General features: G+C 39.4%; 1 protein-coding gene across 9 annotated transcripts in view; it reads left to right on the top strand.

Annotated features, from left to right (window-relative positions):
* Positions 1-17,993, top strand: part of IGF1 (insulin like growth factor 1) — a 76,977-nt gene that overhangs the window by 38,244 nt on the left and 20,740 nt on the right. For all 9 annotated transcript variants that reach the window (XM_008256719.5, XM_008256718.5, XM_008256720.5 and 6 more), the window contains exon 3: positions 16,426-16,607. In XM_008256719.5, coding sequence (XP_008254941.1) covers positions 16,426-16,607 — 182 coding nt within the window. The remainder of the gene's footprint in view (positions 1-16,425; positions 16,608-17,993) is intronic.

The following is a 17,993-nucleotide window of genomic DNA, read 5'->3' as shown; positions in this document are numbered from 1 at the left end:
TGTGTTTCCTTTTCCTCTCTTTTGCCGTGAGTTTTGAATGATCTATGAAAACACACTGTGATGTGGTGCTGAAGGTGTTCCCAAAGCCCAGACCACCTTTATGGCCTCTCTGCTTTACCCTAGATGGTACAAAAGGGTGAAAACATAGAAAAGATAGGCTTGGGCCCTCATGAAGTCTGTCTTCTGAGCTAAGTTCTACAATTGAGCAAATTGGCTTAAATACCCACCTGACAATTTTGAAGGCTTAGCAGCAGATTGAACGTGGTACTTTGAAAAGGCAGCTCTCAATATCAGAGGATATCCCCGGGTCTCAAGCTTTCCATTTGGCTGGGGAATTTGTTAAGGCTCTAATTTCCTTCCCTGAGACCTGGATTGTTGTCTTCAGGTGCTAGCTGGAATTCAGAATGACACAGACTGTGCAAATAAAAAATGCAGGGAAGGGAAAAAGGTCAACATGTGTTTTTCATTTCACCAAAATTTCTGATTTGAGGGTTATGATTATTTCTTTGTTTTTCAATAAAACTGGTTCTGCTACCAGACTAACATATGGATGCCTTTATTGGGCAATTATCAAAAGAAATATGAAGTCATCCTGGAGTTCTTAAAGTTTAAGAAGTCATTGCCAGGACTATAGTCCTAGGTAGCTCTTTCCTTCTTGCTAGTGCTCTACTATTTGGTCATATATTATATTTACATATTGCAAGTTGGCATCACAAAGAGATTTAGCACCATCAGAGAATATGGTGGAAATGCAAATTCTTGGGCCCAAACTTAGACCTGTTGAAACAGCAACTCTGAGGGTGGTCCCCATCAATCTCTGTGTTTAAAAAGCCCTCCAGGTGAGAACAATGCTGGCTCAAGTTTAAGAACCATTGATATGTGTCAGTCATTGTGCACCCACCCACTTCATGGTGTGTTAGTCATGTTGGGCATGAGCTGCCTCATGAAACCCCACAGATTCATGAACCTAACACTCGTCCTCCCATAGGTCCTGAGGTCAGGCATGTGAGTGGAGAAGTCTTGCCATTTGAAAACAAGGGCACTTCCAGACACACCAGTCACTTAAACTTTGTTTTCTCATCTATACAATGGGAATAATTTGATATGACTCATAGGGTTGTTGAAATGGCTGGAGGACAGAGTGCACTGTGAACTGCTAGGCATTCCCTGGAGTTAGCCAGGAGCTGGTTGTCCAGACTATTTTGCTAACGTGATGCAGAATGACAGGACACATTATGAACTGCTGGCCCCTGAAGGCAGCAGGGGAAGGAACTATCTTCTTTGTCCTCCTGAATTCTGACAGGTAATGGCCGTTCACTGATTAGTTGTTGAATGAATTTAACATTTGCTAAGTGATTTATTTTAAAGATTTATTTATTTGAAAGAGTGACAGCAAGGGAGGGAGAAAGGGAAGTGTAAAAAGAGGAAAAGGGAAGGAGGGAGGGAGGGAGGGTGGATGGGAAAGAAAGAGAGAGAATGAGAATGAGAATCTTCTATCTACTTGTTCACTCCCCAAATGCCTGCAACAGCCAGGGCTAAGCCAGGCAAAAACCAAGAGCCAGGAACTCCATCCGAGTCTCCCACATGGGTGGTAGGGACCAAGTACTTGGATCATTATCCAATGATTCCCAGGTACATTACCAGGAAGCTGGATCAGAAGTAGAGTAGCCAGCACTCAAGACAGGCATTCTGATATGGGATGTGGACATCTCAAGTGATGGCTTAACCCACTGCACCACAGAGCCCACTGCTGCCAAATGTTTAGTGATTCATTCATCATTAGCACCTTAAGTAGCATCCCACAATCATGTAGCTAGAAATGGTAAGGCCAGTGTCTGAACACATTCAGACTGGCTACAGAGATGGAGCTCTAATAACATTACCACACAACCTCACACTGAATTCATAGTAGTGATGCTAATGAGATGATATAAGGTGACTTTGTGAAGGCTTGCCATGTGCCACAATCTATTCCAAGTTCTCTTTGTGCCTTAGCTCACAGCAACCCCCAGGGTTGAACACCAGAAGAAATGGTGCCATCGACACTAATCTTGATGTTAGGTTTCTTCTTTCCAGTGTTCTTATTTCTTTCTGGGCTGTTTGTGTACCTCACTTGTCATCCACTAGTCAGCGAGTATTTAGGAAGTGCCTATGTGCTCAGGATAGTTCTTCTAGACACAGAAACAGGAAGTTGCGATTTCTGCCCTAAAAATGCTTGTAATCAAGTTGGAGAAATGGGCCAGTCTTCAAAATATGGAAAATAAAGGTTAGTGTGGGTATGTAATTAAGAATAAATTTGTGATAAACAAAATTATCATTTTACATATCCAGAGAGATTAATAGGAGTTGAGTAATCAGATAAGAATTCTCCCAGGGGCCTGAAGGAAACTTCTCTTGCCAGACTTCAACAATTGTTCTAAGCTACTGTCATTGAATTATTGAGCATATAATCCCCACATTACAGTTTCATTTAAGGCTGCCATAGTAACCCAGGTTACAAGGGAATGGTGACCTGTTACCCTATTATACCTGTTTTGTTGACATTTTATCTCCAATACTGAGAACAGTGTCTAGAATTTAGCAGGAACTTAATAGACATTTGTGATCGAATGATGATAAACAGGAGAGGAAGAATGCAGTAAAAAGGAGAGCAGATGCTGTTGGCCAAATTTTGGGCTGGATAAGAAGACAGGTTACCAAGGATTATTATGCCTCGAAAGAAGACTGAGAGACAACAGACTGGGAAGGAGAAAGTCTCTCCAAAGAGAATCTGGGCTCAGAAGGATTATGGGAGCAAAGCTTTTGTATTTAGGATGCAAACTCCAACTCCATACCATGGGGATGTGGTAATACCTTGGCAGCTGCATTCCTTGAGTCTCCCCATCCCCACCCACATACACCCTGGAGAAGAAACTTTATAGGCACTTGGTGATTTGATAGTTGAGAACCAAGGTCTCTTGTCATCAATTTCATTTTCCTTTATTTTTCAAGTACTTAGCAAACCTTTGGATTTCAAGCCCAAGTCTTGGTTATGCCCCATGTTTCCTTCAGAGGAAACTGCACTAGTAATTGAAAACAGAAATGGGTTTGTTTTTCTAATTCCTGGGATACAGGTAAGAGTCCTGTTTGTGCTTTACCTTAGCTGTCTCTTTCTAATCCTGGGAGAAAATCTGGATATAATTCTCTGCTTTTTTGATTAAATTCCTTCTGGTCCTTATACAAAATTGTGTGCTTTCATCAGAATAGGATTGTCTGATAATACTCTTTGAGTCAGTAATTCCATTCCAGAGAATTTATTCTGACAATGATCTATGAGTAGAATGTTATGTGTACAAAAACACTTATTGCTGCATTAGCTAAAATAATGAAACTGGAAGTAGCCCAAAGATCTAGTCATAGGAAATATATAAATAAAATGTCCTTCGGTTTTAAAATTATTATGAAGTCTATGAAGCAAAATGGGAAATGTTTTCAATATAATGCCAAGTGGAAAAATCTAATACTACATTGACTTTGGGCTGTAGCAGTTGTAGCTAAGTCGGAATAATGTGTGCATCTGGATGAGAATAAGAAAGAATTTTAAAAATGAAGATAATGTGACTTGTTGGGCTATCATGATTATGGGCAAAATTTCTCTTTTCAGTGTCTGCTAAAGTTGTTATAACTTCAAACATTTCAAGGGTATTGGGAGCAGGATGGTCTGGATACGTGACAGAACTGAATGCTCCAACTGAAACTGAAAGCATTACAGTGTACCTAGGTGGGGTGTGAGCATCTAATAATATTCATTCATTTTCTAAACCGCACAAGTGCAAAACTTCTTTCTCAAGGGCAAAAGTCACATATAGTATTCCCTCTGGCATTCTCCAGAATAGCTAGGATAAAATTTGGTCTACTGTATGTGCTGAGAACCTGAGGATGATGGGCTGACTTACCTGACCTCACCTATTTCCTTCATAGATGCTAGCATCAGGTGCCCTCAATAATCCCAGGACAGCATCAACCTCAGACTTTCTCATCATCAGAGAATTTTCCTACTTCCAAGGTGTTCATGGAGGTGAACTGGCTAACTAGATTAGGATTTTAGTTAAGTTACTTAACCTTGCTCAGCCTCAGCTTCCTAATATGTAAAATGAATATAATAGTAATGTTGATTCCATGTAGATACTGTAAGAATATAAATGAAATAAAAAGTAACATTTGTTATAGTAGCTTAATAGAAAGTCCTCAGTAAAGGGAAGTTCTTGGTAGTGTGTTATGGCAAAGGATTCTTTTTTTTTTTTTTTCAAAATGTCAAAGAGAAAGTTGTGTTTAATGGAAAAGTTTGTAACTGTATTTTGTTATATTTTTTCAAGTTACATTATAATGCCTTCTCTCTCACTAGCTAATCAATATCCATTAGATTTGAGAGTGTTCTTCTTTGCATGGAGGCATTGTTTGCACCACTGTGTTTAAACCATATTAGGAAGTTTAACTAACTTCCAACCAGGTAACATGGTCTGCATAGTACCTGTGACATTTAGAGAAATGCAAAATTTCTGGCCAGGAGAAGAAGGAGACACTGTTGGTGATCCCACAAATGACTAACACAGATGGGGGAGACGAGAAAGCTGGGAAGCCAAGAGCCACAGCCAAGGACAAGAGAGGAATTTGGTTTGAAAGGAGAGTGTTAAGACATCAACAGCCTGGAAAAAGAAGAACAGGGTGATTTGTGGCCTGTTGAGTACCAGGAAAAAAGATGTGGCAAAAGAAGGCACAGATGTTCTGAAGAACGAAAGGAATTTATGACAGTTCGTAGTCCAAACGCAGGAAATGCCTGCCAAAGGCAAATCTCATTGGACTGGGGGAGTGCTGGTGCAATCAGATATGAGAAGACCACAGCTTCACAAGTGAACTTTGCCAGTGTATCTTCTTGAATGAGAGGCCAAGAGGAAGGAGGAGGAGGAGGAGTTGTTTGAGAAGAAACATAAATTAGCTAGTCTTTAGAGGTAGATTAAAATGTTCCTGAACTAAGATATCCCTTTTTACTACCATCCTTTTCTTGACTTGAACTTACAGTTCAGGAAGAGGGATGTCAGTAGCTCGCTCCACATTCTCGTATCAGGACTCCTAATGCTAAAACAAAAAACAAAAACAAACCTTTACCTGTCTCCTCCCATGCCAATTATACAGAAGTTGCTACAGAACCTTGGGGGTCATATCCTCCTAAAGTTTATGTATGCAGTTTTCATTCAAATAAACATTTAGTTTATATAATGGAGATTAAAATGTAGGCTTCCCTGTTGCAAGAATGTATCAGGAGGGTAGGCTTTGTGGCTCAGCAGGTTAAGCTACCACTTGGGACACCCACATCCCATATCAGAGGACCTGGGATTATGTCCCACCTCTACTTCAACCCAGCTTCCTGATAACGTGCCTGGGAGGCAGAAAATGATGGCTCAAGTACTTGGGTCTCTGCCATCCATATGGGAGACTTGAGTGGAATTTCTGGCTCTTAGCTCCAGCCTAGCCCAGCCATGTCTATTGTGGGCACTTGGAGAGTGAACTGGGAAATGGGGCATCTCCCTACTGCCCCCATTGCTCTACATTTCAAATCAATAAAATGAATAAGTAAACTTTTTTTTTTTTTAAAGAAAGACTATATTTAGACCCTGAACGTAGTCCTTTGCTTGCTGCTAGATTTGGGACAGAGCTAATCATGCCTAAGTATTAGCATAATCAGTGCCTCCATGCAGCTTTGCCAAACACAAATCTGAGCCAAAGAGAGCAGACAGAAGACAAGTGTCAGGGGAAATAAAATGGCCCACCAGCAGTTCTCCTGGCCCAGTGTCCCTGCACCAAAGGAGCCTCCCCAGCTGTGTGTCATATTAGGCCTCACGTTGCTTGTTCTCAAAGAGGCCAACTAATTCTGCAACCACAGATAGGTTTTGTGATAAATTGGAAAATGACTTCTGGGGCAAGAGTGTCTAATTCTCAGAAAGGAAATTCACAGAGCTGAGTGACTGGCCATTCCTCATGTTGGGTCATGAGTGGAGTCGTGTAGCCATTGACAGTGGGTTTGAATGTGTACAGGAAATAAAAATGCAGCGGTGTGATTTCTCCAGGTAATATCTCAAACTGAAAATATAATTCTTTGGTGAATTTTAGAATCAGATATTTTTCTTGAAGAGTAATTCTATTTGCTAAAAAGCATTAAATGAGATTCAGTGAAGGAAGCATGAGGTTGGTCCCAAATAAAATAAAGGTGAGAACAGAATTCCCCTTGGACTCAAGCCAGGATGTACCCTTCTCTCTCCTTATTCATAGCTCACTTCAATTCAGAAAACTCAGGGTGGCAAGTGTGGTGACTAAAACCTAACAGGCTCAATCATTACTAAGAAACTTCTTCAGCTGACCTTGAGTTTACTCTAATGTATAGTTATAGGAAATTATAAAATGACATAATTTAAGGAAGGCACTTAAAGCTTCTTAGTCGTGTTTAAGCAATTGAATGCTAAGAGCAAAAGAGAAAAATAGCAGCAAACTTCTACAGAAAGGAAAGAAATAATGGTAGCCGGCGCCGCGGCTCAATAGGCTAATCCTCCACCTTGCGGCACCAGCACACGGGGTTCTAGTCCCGGTCAGGGCGCCGGATTCTTTCCTGGTTGCCCCTCTTCCAGGCCAACTCTCTGCTGTGGCCAGGGAGTGCAGTGGAGGATAGCCCAAGTGCTTGGGCCCTGCACCCCATGGGAGACCAGGAGAAGTACCTGGCTCCTGCCATTGGATCAGTGCGGTGCACTGACCACAGTGCGCTGGCTGCAGCGCGCCAGCTGCAGCGGCCATTGGAGGGTGAACCAACGGCAAAAGGAAGACCTTCCCCTCTCTCTCTCTCTCTCTCTCACTGTCCACTCTGCCTGTCAAAAACAAAAAATGAATAATGGTCTGATGAGTCTAGATTTTATCTGAAATTCCCTGAAATAATGTAATCACACTCTAAATGAACCATTCAGCCTCAGTCTGCACACTAGTTTGCTATTTTGATGACAAATACTACCACTTGAGAACCCTTTTATAGTGTTTTTTTTTAAGTTTTAGTAACATTAGCATTAACTTTATTTACCAAAAAAGAGGGTAGCACTCAACAAACCATGCTGATAATCTTTATTTTCTGATTTTGTCCTCTGGGTAGATGTTGAGTAGCAATGGACTAGATGATGACCTGTCTGGAAGTTCATTCACATTTCCAGAGATGAGGTAATATGTAGTTGTAGCCAGATATTCCCAGGGAAATTCTTCATCTGTCTACCTGAAAGGAAGGGAATGTCAACAGAGGACTCATGTGGATTGATAGACACCAAGGAAATTAACAAAATAAAACATTAGCCTACATTGAGTGCTAGGAGTTAAGCCTTCTGCTCAACAATATTAACAACTAATGGTAAAGTGTCATGTTCAAGGATTTCTAGAGGGACTCTTCTCAGTAATTCTCATTTCCAAGTACCCATCTCTCTTCCTTTAGAACTCTGGTTTTCAAAATGTAGCTTAATTCTATCAACTGCTTCAACAGCTGCAGCAAATTACTCTCCTAAGTGTTCTTTCTTTTCTTTTCTTTCTCATTCACAAGTGTATGTGCCCTTCCTTGGCTGACTTCTGCAGTCCTCATGGCCAGCTTTGTCTCTTTCCCTTCCTCACTCAAGCCCACTTCCAATTCAGACATTTTCTCATTTTCCTCCCTCAGGTGCTTTCCTTAAATTCATCCTATAAAATAGGTTTACAACTAAAACCAAGCCTAACAAAAAGAAAAATCCTGGTTCTCTTAGCACAGCTACATTTTGTTACTGTAGCTCCCTTTTACTTAAGAAGAAGCACTCATATGTCCCATAAGTGCATTACTGATTAAAAATCATAACCATCCAGATAACAAGGACATATTTATAGAAGGTATACTTGATATTACCCAGTGCTTTTGTTGTCTGCATACAACAACTGTGGCTCAGAGAGTTTGTGTGACTTGTAAGCTCACACAAAGAATCTATGGCAGGAATACAGTGTTGTTTTCAATTATACCATATTTTCTTTTTTCTGTTCCCTCTCTACATAGTGATATAGAAGTACCCCCACCCCAGGAGGATCTTTTGATGTAAAAAGAACAATGCTGAAACACCAGCCTAAGAAAGACACCACATAGAATGCATGTGGCATTCCAGTACACACTACGCAATAATTTATAACATGCAATACCCAAGCCATAACCCTAGTTCCTTCTCTCCCTGTGTTCAATCTGTCACTGTCTCTGGCTGCTTCATTCTCTGCCATGGTACCAAGGGCTGTTTCTGCTGCTGCTGTGGAGGCTGTCTTCTACCAGTTGGCTTCCTGATACAGGCCTGGATGCCTCTCTTTACTGGGCTTCCACCTCCTGACACTTCTTCAGACAGGCCAGACCGGGCCTCTTCACCTGCAGTCCTGACCATGTCATACCCACCCATGGGAAAATGTCCAGATGTACCCAGGCAAAAAACAGAGGCCTGAATGAGAAGACTGAAAGGGAGCAGGGCCCCTGAGAACACAAGGCATGTGCCAAGTTGCAAAGAAAAGAGAAATGATAGACTAGACTTTAGAGAGTGAAATGAAAAATAAAGAGAATGTGTTTTAATACCTCTTTGGCTGCTTCACCTTTCTGTGGCACCAGAAAGAAGGGCGCTGCTCTTTGTTCATGAATGCCTTATGTTTTGCCTTCAAGATCTCTCTTCTCACATCTGAAAGAGTAAACTAACAACCACAATGTAAGTATAGGAGATAATGCCTGTGGCGTGGCTACAATCTTCACATTGGAGCCAGACTCAGCTTACAATTTTCGTCACCGTCTTTCTCAAAAAAAATTCGAGATAACTGTGGTACATACATAGGATTCCTCAACCTTTTTTATTCTTTCTTTTGTTTGTTCTCCTATCATTCAGGTATGGGTCTGAGATGGACTAGTGATTAAGTGGGCCTGGAAGTATGATATGCTTTGTGTCTGCTTATTCCCAAAGCAGGGTTGGCAAGAGAGGGAGTCCTAGTTAGTCAATCAGGAGAGAGAACTAAATTCTAAATCCTAGCTACCATTAATTCATCATGGCATAAGCTTGTGTCCTTAATTTCATCAGTGAGAAAACAAAATATCAATGACTGTCAATAGCAGGAAAGGAGTATAAAGAACAAAGAAAGGAAAAGAAAGAGGTGAGACATGAAGTGGAGATAAAGGGGGAGAAATCCAAATGCTGGTTGAAAGTAATTGGGAAATAACTTTTGACCATAGTTTTACCCACACCCATCTCATGCCTTGCAGTATTACTTTGCAATAAGGTGAATAGAAGCTAAAACTAAAAAATAAATAAATCAATGATTTTAGCCAGTGGGTTACTTGGGAAAAATCAAAGGTAACAAAGGCTAAAATAAGCCCATTTGACTCTGCCTGTTTTTGACTTGATTAGAAAATCCATTCTCATAAGATGTCTATTCTGGATAAAAACTATTCTGGATAGTCTATGCAACACAAAGTTGGCTATCCTTTTAAGAGAACAGTTAGTCATTCTTCTTAATGGAGAACAGTCCTCTTCTATCTAGAAAGGCCATCTGTTTCAACCAAACTTTGGAAAGGATGCATTTTTAAGAGTAAGGGCAGAACAAGATACCTGCCTAACTAGCCATGTTAAGCAACTCAACTCCATAATACTAAGAGCCAACATTTTTGTTGTATACTGCACACCAGACATTGTGCAAGCACTTTACATACATTCTCATTTAATGGTTATAACAGTCCTAGGAGGGACTCCTATTGCATCCATTTTCTATGAGGATCTAAGTCATAGAAGATTTGTTACCTTGCCAAATCAAAGGTAAACATGAATACATGGCAGATCCCAAACCTGCCCAACTCTAAATCCTGTGCTTTTAACCACTCTGTACATTGCCTGTCAGATGTCACAGGATGACCTTACGCAAATCCTGCAATGTATTCTAAATAATAGAAACTACCTACCTAGAAAATGGTAACTGATGTATATAACAGGCCCCTCTGAAATAATTCAGGCATAAAATGACCTCTTGGCATTTGATTATCTTTCACCTTAGACATTGATAAAACATTCCCTTAGGACAACATTTCTGTCCAGCAAAGCATTTCTCTTGCCAAAGTATAATTTTGTTGGCTGCATCCATCTCCTCCAAGCCCTGAAATCAGACCTAAGCTAGTAAATTGTGCTGTCCTGGCAAGACGCTCGTCCTCCAGGGCATTGTATTAGGCTAAAGTAATACATCATGTTGCTTCCCACTCTGTCGGCCCATTTCTCCAGAGTCCTAAAAGTAATGTTTCTGCTTTGAGTCTCTAGTTGTTCTTGCCCTTAAGCCTTCCTTTCAGCTCCCTGGTCTTGGAAGCCAAGGTGGGCTGAATAGCACCCTTTTCACACCTGTCCTTGAGCTGGGCTTCCAAAAGAAGGGAGGCTCTCAAGAAAGGGGAAGCCCCAGAGAGCTTCACTTCATTCCTTTTAGACCCATAGATAGACAAACACTGACTTTATTGAATAACAGAAAGACGTTGTTGTTTTGGGTTATGGGGAGTTAGTAGCTGAGAAAGAGTTGCTGAGTGAAGAGTCTGGTGGCAGGTCAGATAGGGCCACGATTCCTAGAAAAGATGACCTCGTACAATGGAGAGGTAGTGGTACCTGCCAACATTGCCAATTAAAAATTAACACAATCCCAAAGTTGAAATCAATGCCTAAATTTGATAGGTTTTCAAGAAAAGTTTATGACACACAGTTCATAGAAAAGAGAACATTTCTCAGTGTTCACTTTTACAGATGCCAAAGGTTAATCTTACTTGGAAAGATACTTCCACAGGAAAAGCACAAATGTAGGACCCATGAGCAAAGTATAAAACAGGTCATTTATATATGTATGTGCCCATATGTATATATGTATATATACATATTTTCAAAAACAATTCTAATTTCAAAATGTTTGACATCAGCTTTGATACTGACAATAATAAATCACTTCCTTGCTATGTGTCTGAGTATATATGATTGCATACCTATGTTGTGCTAAAGGTATAATAAGACCAATAGGAAAACCTTCTTTCCATACCTTTACCAAGTGCATAATGATACTTATCTCAATAGTTGTTTTAATCCATGTATGATTTCCATCCAATTTTTGAAAGGTAAAATGTTGACTCTCAAAAGGTCTTAAATGAAATACAAATCCTATGAATTCAAGAAATATCACTCTTTCAATGTATTACATTTTGGAACTGGATAACAGTCTTACCACAATTTTCCTTATAGTAAGAACTCATGAAAGGAGTTTGTTTTTCATATAAAGCTATCAAATTGGAAAGCAATTTTTTTTTCCACAAAATAAAATCACAATTAAAATATTAAAATGTGGACAAATTTAAGATTACATCTCACACAATTTTATGCTACCTTCACACACAAAATTATGTCAACTGAATGCATTATTGGATAAGATGGTATACAGAAAAATATTGCCATAAGAAGTTAAACATTTTGAGTTTTGTAAATGTTCAAGGTTTCTGGAGTTCTGAAATAAGGCATTGTGAATTAAGCCTAATTTTCTGACACCTACAGATCTTAACTATGATATCTGTTGTGTAGTCAATCCTTAGGTAATCAAAATTAAATGCAGATAAGTTTCTCAATAGCTAATAATCCTATTGGTCTCTTCTATGAGACTCATAATTAAGAATTTTCTAGAAATAGCCCCCAAAATTCAACTTTATTTATCTTACCTTTTCTTTCCTGGTTTGAAACAGTTGATCCATTTAGGAACCCCTTCCTGTTAACAAATTTCTAGAGAATAGTTTCACTACTCAGAAACCAAAGAGTTACAAGGATATGTCGTCACAACCCAGATGTATCCCTTTTTGGAAAATATTTGCATATTTCATTGTTTAAATGCTAATTCTGCAAATTGATGTCCCTTCTTTCCAATCGTAGAGTTAACTAAAGGAAAATTTTCTCAATAGCAACAGGGGAGGTTTCAAAAGATATTAAATTCAAATAGAGTGTGCCAACTGCATTCCCAGAAATTTATAAGAAAAACAAGCTTATAAAGTACTATACTTTATATAGTACCAGTGGAGGTAGTACCATGTTTACCAGTGATGGATGACTAGAACTCTTTGTTCTAGAAGCAATGGCCCTGGTTAAATCTCAGTTTTGCACATTTCTCTTCAGAGATGGAAGGGAGAGGGTTGTTTGCAACTATGACAAAATGTGAGACTCAGCTAATTGATATGGTTTTGATGATGCCACAATTCTGCCCAAAACCCTTGTAACTAGCAAGTTTGTCCTAAAGATTATTGAATTACTTCACTGACCATGCATTATTTAAAGGGAAGTGCTGTTATTATAGAAGCCAGCTGCTTAACCATTGGAATTTTGTCTGTTGGCCAACTTTCAAGATTCAGCAGGGCATTCTGACTAAACATTATGTCTACTTATAGAAGAATCAAAGTCTGGATTAGGTGGTGGCCAACTTGTCTGGTAAGCAATCTTTAGTCTACATACTATGAAACCTCTGAAGCAAAACTACTGACCAAATATGTATATAAATATATACATTTTCAATGTCAAGTCTTTGTCAGCAAGAAAAATTCTATGGTATGTTTGCATATCTGCTCACGCTAGCAGTTGAGTAAGTGTGTAGACCCTTTATAGTGCCAGTAGAACAGAACTCTGGCACTGTATCTCATTGTAGAAGAGACTCTTCAAATCCTGTGTCTTTTGTTGCAGCACATCTCAAAACATAAATAGAAAACAAATTATCACTTTCTAAGTTAGAAAATATGTAAAGCCTTTTCTTGAAGACAATGCAACTGTAGTAAATATTTAGCTTAGATGAGTGTTTCTTCTCTTTACTTATCATAGAATCTTCAGAACAGAAAGGACCACAGTAATCAACCACTCTATTCAATTCAGGTACCCAGTGCTAGGATCTCAGTGTATCTGCTTCCTACAACAGAGAATTCACTAGTTTTCAAGGAGATCTGTCCAATTTTTTAACATTTTGAATTCAACTTATCAGAAATGGTTTTCTTATATTAAGCAAATGTGTTTTTAATTTACATATCAAATGTGATTCTGCCCACTGAAGCAGAATTACATATTGATTAATCAGCAGTATTTTAAGGCAAGAATGGAGCAATTAATTGCATCTCATTTAAAAACTAGTCAAAATGACTATATTCTAGAGATCACTAAAAATACTTATTTGTGTCAACATTGATCCTGCAGCAAACTGTTTTATTGCCTAATAAAACACAATGTATAAAGTTTCTTATTTTAGCCACTGGCAATAACTATCTCTAGTGTGGTTCTAGAAAAAGAAGTAATATGAGGCATTTGAAGATAAAGGACAAAACTTTGACCCTTAATTGTGGCCTCTTGATTGATGAGAAAGGGTTGTTTGTTAAATATCTTGATGTAGAACCAGAAATCAAACCTGTAGAACACTTCAAAGGATGAATTAAACTTTAAAAAGCAATAGGTAAACACTTGTTGTATTCATATATTCCCAATGAAGTACAAGGAGTCCATTGTAGATCTTATGAACAGAGAAAAACATCTTTCTAAGATTTTGGTAGCTAGACAACTGACAGTTGTATTTATGGCAAAATCTAAGCCTATGTATCACTACTTCACTCTTTTTTAAAAATCTGGACATAAGATAACTTTATGAGACATTACAGAAAAGTCCTACAATTCTTGATTCTAAAATTTAATCTATGAACTAAAAGGCACAGCTATTTCATACACTGTGCCATTTTGAACTCAAAAGTCATCTAATAGAGGTGACAATCCAGATGTCTGGTGTGTGCTATTATATTTCACTGTGTTAATGATTACTCTTTATTTCACAAGAGGAAATAGACCTGTGGTGAGTTTCATGGCTGTCAGTGGTCACCAAGGGAGGAATATGTAATACATAAAAAGTCCTCTTCATCCTAAGATGAAGGCTGATGCCTTCCTTCTGTAGCAGGAGGGAAGCTTGAGCACCTATGGGAACTCAGAAGCAGGATTATGTGTGAGTTACTTGCAATGGAAATGCTAAATAGGTCCCAGAATCCCATAACCTATCCCTCTCTATTTTCAACCCATGAGCATGAATTTTGAAATCTGTTGTTTCTGAGTTAGCCAAGCTTGACAATTTCTGGCACCATTCCTACCACCCCACCCCCAAACATCAAATTACTCTTCCATCCTCAAAAAATAAATCCCAATTATGTCTCATTAAGAAATTTGTAATTTCAACAAGCAACAGTCATAACCTGTTGTGGACTACAAGGAAAATTACTGCAAAGAAGTTCAAGCCCCCTTTTCTTTCCTCCCTACCCCCAAGAGAAAATCCAATGTCTATCATCTTTCCTTGGCTGGCTTAGTCACTTAGCAAAAAGCATGTAGAAGTCCTTTGTGGATTATGAAGAACCAAAGAACCATCACAGCCCATTTGTGTCTTTGTTCTAATTTATAATCCCAGGAAAAGATTATCAAAACAAAAAAACAGAAAACATTGTTTACATTGCTCAGGGGACCAGCTGAGTCTTCGCTTGCCAGGGCCCGGCTGGCGAGCAGAAGCAGAGTTGACTTCTGTGCTAAGTTGATCCTCCAATGGCAAGTGAAAGTACTGCTGAGGCTCCACCTTTGGCCAGCTGCTCAGCCCCTCTGAAATCCCACAATCATGAGGAGCCCACAGCATTTTGGAGTAAGGCTAGAGAAGGAAATCTACCACAGATATCACAAATGAAGCCTAAGTTGCTACCTCCAGCTGCCCTAGGAATGACAAGAAACCTGCCTTACAGGAGGAAGTAGCCACCAGGCTCTTGCGCCAAGCATCAGGAAAGAATTAGCTTCTTAGGAGATGCCATGAACGGCTGGCCCTCTGAGCAGGGAGGCAGCCAAACTTGGTAGGAGGCCATAACCATGATTTTGATCTCTCCCAATGAGAGAGTTCAAAATATATATGAGAATTTTGACTTTCAAAACCCTATCCTTAAGTATGGTGTCATTACTATATACATATAAAATATATGCTTAAAATATAATGCTTCCTCTGTCAGGAATATATGTCAGATTCATTAAGTGGATTCTTCTGGATCACTCATGGACAATTTTTTTTTCCACAAAGCCTGGACATCAGTGGAGAAAATCCAGGCCTCCTATCTCTCAAAGGAGGCAAGGGTTATGAGAAAAGACCTAGATCCAGTACCTCTAGCCTTGTCTGAGCCAGAGAAACTTCATTTTTGTCTGTTTCATATTCTAGTGCATATGTGAGATTTGGTTTAACAAAAGTCTTCTTTGAAAAAAGGCTTCCAAGTAATTTAGGAGCATTTTAAGTTCCATGTAAGCTTGTTTTGCCCTCTCATTTAATTCCAAAGCCAGGAAAAGTGTGCCCAAAACAAAATTAAACCAAATCAAAATCTACTTGCCAAGTAAAGAGGCCTAATTGATTTGCAAATATCAAAAGAAATTTGACTCAGATGTTTGCTCTGAGCAATCAGAATCACGTGAAAGAAGGGCATTGATTTCAGTCTGCCTCAGTCTAAGTTGTTAATTTATAGGAAAACTGATTGTTCAGATATCTCTGGAATGATAGGAAAGGAAGTCCTCTCCCATTCTAAGTTTATGGATGTAACCATAGTAATGTTGCCTGTTCACAGACCACCTAAGATCTTAAAAAGGGATATTTAGAAAAATGAACCAATATTTATTTAAAACTTATTATGCACGGGGTATTGTGTTAACCACTATTCATGGATTATGTCATATCACTCTTACAAGGAAGATATTATCACTATTATAGAAATGGGCAGAAAATGAGACTTAAAGTATTGAAGTGCTTATTCAGGCTCCCACAACAGGTTTGACTCCTGACTCCATCAATAACTGCATGAATGGCCTTGCATGCTGAGGTTCAGTTTTCACATCAGTAAAACGAAGAGCCATTTCTAGACTGAAAACCTCTTGGATATACAATCTTATTTTACAGTGTAGCAGTTCAGCATAAATGCAGATTTGCTAAACATATTTTCTTTTCATTAATATTCCTAGCAGCCTCTTAATTCAGACAGTACATGAGGAAGACTAGAATTGAGCATGCACGAGATCTTTGCCTATAGGTTTCTGAGAACTTGGGGAAAATTAATACAAAGTACACTGTGAATGAGTTAGCGCTAACAAGGGTGGTACCAACTACAAGAGACACACAGAAGTCCAGTTCTGTGGAGTCAGGAATTGTTGGGGAGGCTTCAAGAGGAGGTTGAGACATTGGAGGTGGTGTAGGGCTGCTAGACAAGGGGAGAGGTGAGGCATCAGGAGCTCGATGGGAGATTCTGAAGACAGCAGATCCCCTAACATCAGGCCACTCTGCATTTGATTTGTACAGACAAGCCCACAGGATACGGCTCCAGCAGTCGGAGGGCACCTCAGACAGGCATCGTGGATGAGTGCTGCTTCCGGAGCTGTGATCTGAGGAGGCTGGAGATGTACTGTGCACCCCTCAAGCCGGCAAAGGCAGCCCGCTCCGTCCGTGCCCAGCGCCACACCGACATGCCCAAGACTCAGAAGGTAAGCCCCCAGGGAAGGATCTAGCCACCCTCAGGTACTCTCCATAGTATAGGTGTGGGTAGGCCAAGCTTAAATTCTGCCCATGGTGTCCTGGCTGACAGCAGAAAATAAATAAATAATTAAATAAATTAATTAAAATCTCCATCCCCACCAAAGCCTTGCCTTACATGGCCAGCCCTTTGGTCACTCCACATGGAATCTTAAACTTCCACTTCTTTGGAAGGTCTGATAGGTGGAAGATGGTGGAAAACAGTGACTAAATGTGGGCTTTGTTATAAAAACTGAAATCTTTGATAAAATGGAAATCTTGCCTTCACAACTCACCAGCTGAGAGTCCATTACCAAATATTGTAATGTATCCAAGCCTCAGTTTTATCCATAAAATTGACATAATGATAATATCTACCATATCTGGTTGTCAACATTAAGTTAATGTGTACATTTTAAGATGCTTTTCATATACCTGCATGGTAACTGTAGGACCAGTGTTAACATCTTTCATAATTGTAATTAATAACAAAGCATGTGAACTTTCAAGTTCTTAGATTGTGCAATGGTGCAAATAAAAAGTCTGACAGGAATGATTCAAAATTCACAATCTATGGTAAATTTAAAACAAATATCAAAAATAGAAATTTCCATTTGACTATAAAATGCCTAGAGATTTCTAATGATCAAAATCTGTAGGCATTTTTTTCTAGGAGTTAAGCTGTAAGCAGAGCTTGGAGGTAATATCTATCATATTAGAAGGACATAAAATGTCCAATGCACGTGAGTTTGTTAAATGAGTGAGTAAAGAATGGAATAAAATAATTGCCTAACTCAAGTTTTCCTCATTAAGTAGAAAGAATGAGAACTAAACAGAAGGTGAAGGAAGAAAAAAAGAGAAGTAAAGATGATGAGTAAGAAAAGAAAAAAAAAAAACTATTTAGGTCTCCTTGGGGACTCTGTTAAGAAAAAAATAAAGGAAAAGAAAATTGTCAATGTGTGGTTTCAAGGTTTGGAGCCAAAGCTCATACTGAGCAGAAAGCATAAGATAGGAAACCAAGAAGTTCAGAATGACACCTTTGCTGTTTCCTGGTCCTAAACCACAGCTGAGACTAGAGGAGGACTTAAGTGATGTAGCAGAGATACAACCCCAGGGAACCACCCCAAGTGATGCAAGGGGACTGGGCAGGACCTGGTGCATAGAACATAGCCAGAGAGCTAGGACCCCAGAAGAAACTTCTAGGTAAACACCACTGGAAAGGGTGCTTGAAGGGATGAAGACAGCCTCATTCTGTCTCTTCTCAAGTGGCCCAGTGCCTCTTAATTTATAGTAGGGGTGGAGGTAAATGGGTGTTAGTGATGAGTCCCAAAGTTCTGGAATGTTGGGTCCTATGACTG

Source organism: Oryctolagus cuniculus, chromosome 11 (assembly GCF_051225735.1).
Source record: "Oryctolagus cuniculus isolate XC-2025 breed Fujian yellow rabbit chromosome 11, ASM5122573v1, whole genome shotgun sequence".
NCBI classification, from domain to species: Eukaryota; Metazoa; Chordata; class Mammalia; order Lagomorpha; family Leporidae; genus Oryctolagus; species Oryctolagus cuniculus.
This window is presented reverse-complemented; position numbering and strand designations above follow the sequence as displayed.